Below are 6000 nucleotides of genomic sequence, written 5' to 3'. Positions count from 1 at the left end.
TGGCACAGTCTTGAGAAACACAGCCACACACATTTTATGAGCCTTTTATATGACCGTTGTTAAATTTGGATAACCATTTTTCAAATTATACATATTTTCTAAAGATACTTTACAGAAAATGCTTTCTATCCAGTTTGGTAAAAGGGTTCCTTCCATGAGCCCATTGAATTCATATTAATAAGAAAGTACATTTCAGCATCATATGCTGTCCTCTCATTGGTTCTTATCCCATTAACACTTATTCCTGGTTATAGATTCTGGAACTTTCAAAAGAGATGGTAAAACCTCTTTCTAAAGAAATGGTAAATGTTTTAATACTTTGGGGGAAAAAGAAGCAAAACTTAGTCTCTTTTCTCAAGATGTTTACAAGCTATTAGAGATGACAGATACTTTTTAAAATACATGTTTTTTTTTCTTTTACAGAGTAAATGACAAAACACTGTGGAAACATTATTCTTTTTGGGGGTGTCAGGGAAAGCTTCACAGAATAAATAAAATTCAAACTGGGTTTTAAAGGGTGATTGGGAGTTTGACAGGTGGAAGGAGGGGCAGGAGGGCATTCAAGTCAGAAGGAGCAGCATGTAGAGTGGTGCAGAGGCTTGAGAGACTGATGTATTTGGACACATATTTGTCTTGTGTGTCGGACATTTAAAAAATTTTATGTATGTATCTTATTTTTTATTGCATACATTTAAAGTATACAGTGTAATGTTTTGATACACATATGCATAGGGAAATGATTACTATAGTCAAGAAATTAACATATTCATCACTGCACAATTACCTTTTTAATTGAGGTAGAATACCTAAAATCTAGTCTCTCAGCAAATTTTCCATATACAATATTAACTATAGTCCTCATGCTATACATTAGCTCTCTAGACATTCATCCAATACAACTTCAAGTTTGTACCCTTTGACCTACATATCCCCGTTTTCTCTTCCTCTCAACCTGGATATCTACCATTCTACCCTGTTTCTGTGTGTAATTTTTAAGTTCCATATATAAGTAAGATCAAGCAATATTTTTCTTTCAGTATTATTTCTTTTCTTCAATGTTGTTATTTTACTTAGCATAACGTCCTCCAGGTTCGCCCATGTTGTTGCAAATATAGCAGCATCTCCTTTTGTAAGGCTGAATGATATTCCAATGTACATATATACTGCAATTTATTTATCTGTTCATCTATTGATGGGCATTTAGATTGTTTCTGTATCTTGGCTATTGTGAATAATGCTGTAATGAGCATGAGAATGCAGATATCTCTATGAAGGGCTGATTTCATTTCCTTTGGGATACTCAGCAGAGGAATTGCTGGGTCATATGGTAGTTCTGTTTTTAGAGGAACTGCCATACTGTTTTCCATAATGGCTGTACCAGCTTACATCCCACCAAGAGTGTACGAGAGCTCCCTTTGTGTGTGAGAAAATGTTAACATCTCCTCATTTTTAGCAGCCACCTATATATACTGATGACTTCCAAATTGAGCATCTGTCTTACAGACCTCGCTCCTGAATTGAGACTCATATTGAATCTACAGGACATCTGCATTTTGATATTTGTATGGAAATCTTCACCTAAATTCATTTTACCCTTTTCCCCAATACCTTCCTTCCCCTTTATTTTCTTCAGTGAATGTTGGGGTTCTCCTTCAAGTTATTTGTGTCCAATTTGAGGCTATCATTGAAACTTCTAAGCGAGCTGCCTCAAGGGAAAAATGATTGAATATCACCATGTGCTAGAACTAGGTAAACATTTTCCATATATCATCTAATTTGATTCTTTGAATTTAACATTGAGGAAATTGAAGTTCAGAGATTAAATTCCTAAATTGACTGAGTTGACAAATGAAGACACTGGAATTCAAAACCAGGTCTGACCTCAATCTCTCTTATTTCCGTTATGCCACATTGGCCATAGTTCTAAATATCTTGCCTCATTTCTCTTTCTGAAAGGCAAATCTAATCATGTCCTGTCTGTATTATGGTTCTTTAACCACTCCCCATTACTTTTAAGATAAAGCCCACATTCCTTAGCATGTCATATAAATCTTTCATCATTTGGGTGCTGCCTCCCCACTTTTTTCTCATTGTTTTGTGTCACTAAAGGTTCGTAATTCTTGCCATTTCCTGAATGAGCCTTTTTTTCAACAAGTTTGTCCCACTTCTCTCTCTCCTTCCTTCTTGTCAACTTGACTCTCTCATTCTTCACGAATGAGTCCAGGTAATACTTCCTCTGTAAAACTTGATAGCATCTCTCTATCACAGAGTTCAGGTTTTGTTTGTTGATGTGTTTCTATAACTTCTTGACTCTTGTGATACTGCATTGCTTTGAACCTACCTGCTTGGTCTTCTCCACAAGACTGAGGATGATGGTCGTTTTGCCCTGTTCCTTTGTATCAAAATTGGTTAACATAGCATGTGGCACAGAGTAGATGCCAATAATTGTTTACTTAAACAAAATATGGTTTTCCAGCTTTGAAAACTGGGTGGATACTAATATCATTGATCAAGAAATGGAACACAGAAAGAGGTGAAAATTTGGTAGAGAGGAGATACTTCTTTTGGCGTTAACATGCTGTATTTGAGGTCTGTCAAGTGTAAGTGGAGATGTCTCATGTAAAGTTGGCATTAGACTAGAAAGCTGAAAATAAAAATTTTGGAGTCATTGGATGAGATGATCTAGGGTAAAAAGTATTCCAAGAATACTGCTTCATAGGTGGTGTTGTATACTTTACATTGCATCAAATCATGTAGGACATAATGACAGGTTGTCCTGCTGTTAATAAAGCTAAGTTTGAGCAGCAGATTCAGAAGTGACAGCCTGCTATATCCATAGTAAAGTTCCAATCAAACTTTTAAAAAAGCTCATTCACTGATGATCTCTGCCTTACTTACTTATTTAAGTAGAAGTATTTAAATGGTGATTTCCTAATTCTGTCATTCTTTCTGTATTCATTAGCTGTAATTCTTCCAAAAAGAAGAAATTTCCCTTATCTATTAGGGTTATTGATTTTCTCTTTAAGAGGAAAGAGGATAAATGTTCACATATTTGCCTTTTGTTGCCAATTTTCAAAATAAGGGTTTACCCAACTCCACTTATGACACATGAGAGATTTTGCTTTTATTCTTGCATGTCTCTTTTTGTATTATTATGAGCTCATGGATTTTATATATTATGTATTTCAATTAACTGCAGTCATTAGTCTTTTTGATGCTAAATCTAGCTAGGCCAATGAAGAGATTCCTTTGGGTTACCTCCTCTGTTCCATGATATGGTTCCATTTGTCTTTGATTATTTGCTTTCTGGCATAACAAGATGTCCAGGCTCATGGTGTATATATATATTTTCTGTTCCAGTCCTGGAATAAGCCTTTCCTTCAAGGATGCCTGTTTTCTTTTGTTGAGGAAGGGTTCTTAGAGACCACAGTCAGGGTGCTTGGAGTGATTATTGCTAATGGGTTATCATTGCTTCTAGGTCTTTTCAATAGATAGAGCTAGGAAATATCTATATTGGAAATAGAAAGCATCATGAATTTGTACAGATATTTTCAAATCAGCTTAATAACATGACTTTTAAAAAACTTCTTTAATATTTTAAAGAAGCATCAGAACCAGGAATGGTATAGTCATTCTACATGTCTGATTCTCTTGGTTTTGCATCCCATATCAGTTGTCATTGTCCTTACATAGCCTTCCTCCCAAAAAAGATTCTTTTAAATTTATTTTCCTTAGTTCCTAAAATGAATAAAACTGACTTTACAATACATGTGGGATTATGTGCAGAGATTGATTCCTAGTGATTTTGTATAGTATTTATCCCTTAGCAAATGTAGTTTAAGAACATGTTAATCTGATTTCCAACCACATGATCAGGTGGGTGGACATTATTAGTGTCATATGCAATGGTCATGTCCCAGGCATCAATGATGCCCACGTTGAGGTCTTTGAAAATATCCTTCGTGATAAGATATTGAATATAACCATGGAAGTCTCCAAGCCTCTCTGTGTCTAAGTGCATCTCCCTGATGTTTTCTGTCTTAATAATCACTTTAGTGGTTGGGCTTCTTAGGAATAGTCTTTCAATAGCCTTTCGGACACCAATGGCCCTGCGAATAAAAATGTCAATGGGAAATGGTCTGAAGTGCTGGCCAAAGGTGATGACGATGGCTGTGTTTTTGTCACCTGATAGCTGGTCAATTTCCCGAGGGATATAATCATGACCTATCAGAGAGTAGAGCTGTAAAGTGACGAAGGGATGGTTATGTTTTTTCCATTGAATCTGCGTGTGTCTTTCTGCATCCAGAAGCAAATGTTTCTTAAAAATTCCAGTTTCATGAAGATCAAAAAACTTTAGTGCTGATAAAAAAATAAATAGATGTTTTAATTAGAAGATAATGGTTAATATTCATGAAAAAGAATGTCCTATCAATTATTTAAAATACTCACCCCACCTAGATAATTGCTCACTGGAGTCTTTCTACTCTCTGGGGTATAGTACCCCCAGTTCATACATGTAAAATGTCAATAAAAAATGTAAAGTTTTCATTGGAATTTTAAAAGACGACCAACATTTCTTATGAAAGAGGGAATAAAATACATTTTAAATTTAAAGGCTCAAATCCAGAAAGCTAAATGAAGTAAAAAACAAAATAGTTCAAATCAGAGAATAGAGACTTCATTAAAAGTACTTTAAAACCAGCCTGAATTTCTAAGAGAATATAAAGTAACTACCTACTTTTTACAACTTTGGGTAAGTAGTAGATCCACTGACGTAGCGTAGAATCTCCCAGGAGGTAAATGAGTTTGCCTTTCAAACAGCCGTTTATCTTAATTGTGTCTAACTGAACCTGGTTGCAAAATGTTGTTATCCATTTTCCTTGTAAAGTATAACCACCAGGGACAGGAGGCTTCATTCCAACTTGGCATTTCTCTTCTATTTTTTCACTCTCTGGTAACAAAGACACTTGTAAATGATTTTATTGGCATAAGTTAGACATCTAGCCTTCTTTCCTGGTCCTTTGTTTTCTTGCTCTCTTTTCCCCTTCCTGTAATGCCTATGTCCTTTTTCTGTCCCTTTCTAGTCCTATTCTTTGATCATTAGCTTTGCCTCAGGCATTTCTACTTATTCTTTTGAGAGATTTTGAGTCATCTTGCCTCCTGTCTAATTCCTTTTCTCTTAAATTTGGTCATTAGCTAAATCTTGACATACTATCCTTTCTTTGACGTTCTGTCCTTTCTTCCTGATTCTGTGGTGACTTCTGTCTTTGTCTCTTACCCGAATAATGTTAGTGGTTTGCCAGTTGGTGCCGTTGTATAAAATTCTTTACCTTTGTTTCATTAATGAAGGAATGAATAATCTAATTTTTCCGTGTTCAAAAAATGGCTTAAAATATGTACATTAAAAATAAAAACCTCAAATAGTATATTAGTCACCTAGCTTGACAATTTTTTTTTTTAAAAACTAGACTTTGCTAAAAGCAACATGCAACAGCTATTACAAACCAATATTCTGAGATATTCCAGGAAGTTTCACTAGAGTTTCAGGCTGTTTGCGCATGGTCTGCCTTCTATTACGAGTAGGTAGCAGTGCAGCAAATGTCTTGTTATAGCATAACAAAGGTCATCCAATTTCTCCTGTCATGTTTCCTTGCCACTATCTATGCTGCCATCCCATCACTGAGCCAATGCCTTGTATTTTAGGACTTGTTGTGTATGAGATAGGAAACCAGTTTGAATGCTGTAAGAAAGACCAAGATAATAATGACTTAAAAAAAAAAGTTTATTTCTGTCTCACACAACAGGCCTGGAGTGAGAAGGACAGGGCTAATATGCCATTGCATGGTGTTAGGGACTCTTGTTTCTTCTATGTTATGGCTATACCATTCTTACCACGTGGCTTCAATCTCATGGTCTAACCTGGCTCTTGCCATTCTCACGTTATATCTAAAGTTCAGCTAGTAGTTAGGGAAGAAATGGATAAGGAGGGCAAGTTTTTTT

At 35.5% G+C, this 6000-nt stretch overlaps 1 protein-coding gene across 1 annotated transcript in view; it reads right to left on the bottom strand.

Annotated features, from left to right (window-relative positions):
- Positions 1-1308: 1308 nt before the first annotated feature.
- The window catches only part of LOC108536418 (NXPE family member 4), a 63197-nt gene continuing 58505 nt past the window's right edge, over positions 1309-6000 (bottom strand). The window contains exons 5-6 of the mRNA XM_017883136.1: positions 4739-4951; positions 1309-4359 (exon numbers count right to left, since the gene is read on the bottom strand). Coding sequence (XP_017738625.1) covers positions 3824-4359; positions 4739-4951 — 749 coding nt within the window. The 3' untranslated portion in view covers positions 1309-3823. The remainder of the gene's footprint in view (positions 4360-4738; positions 4952-6000) is intronic.

The sequence above is a fragment of the Rhinopithecus bieti genome, unplaced genomic scaffold (genome assembly GCF_001698545.2).
Source record: "Rhinopithecus bieti isolate Rb0 unplaced genomic scaffold, ASM169854v2 scaffold_11964, whole genome shotgun sequence".
Taxonomy (NCBI): Eukaryota; Metazoa; Chordata; class Mammalia; order Primates; family Cercopithecidae; genus Rhinopithecus; species Rhinopithecus bieti.
The sequence above is the reverse complement of the archived record's forward strand: the minus strand, read 5'-3'. Positions and strand labels throughout refer to the sequence as shown.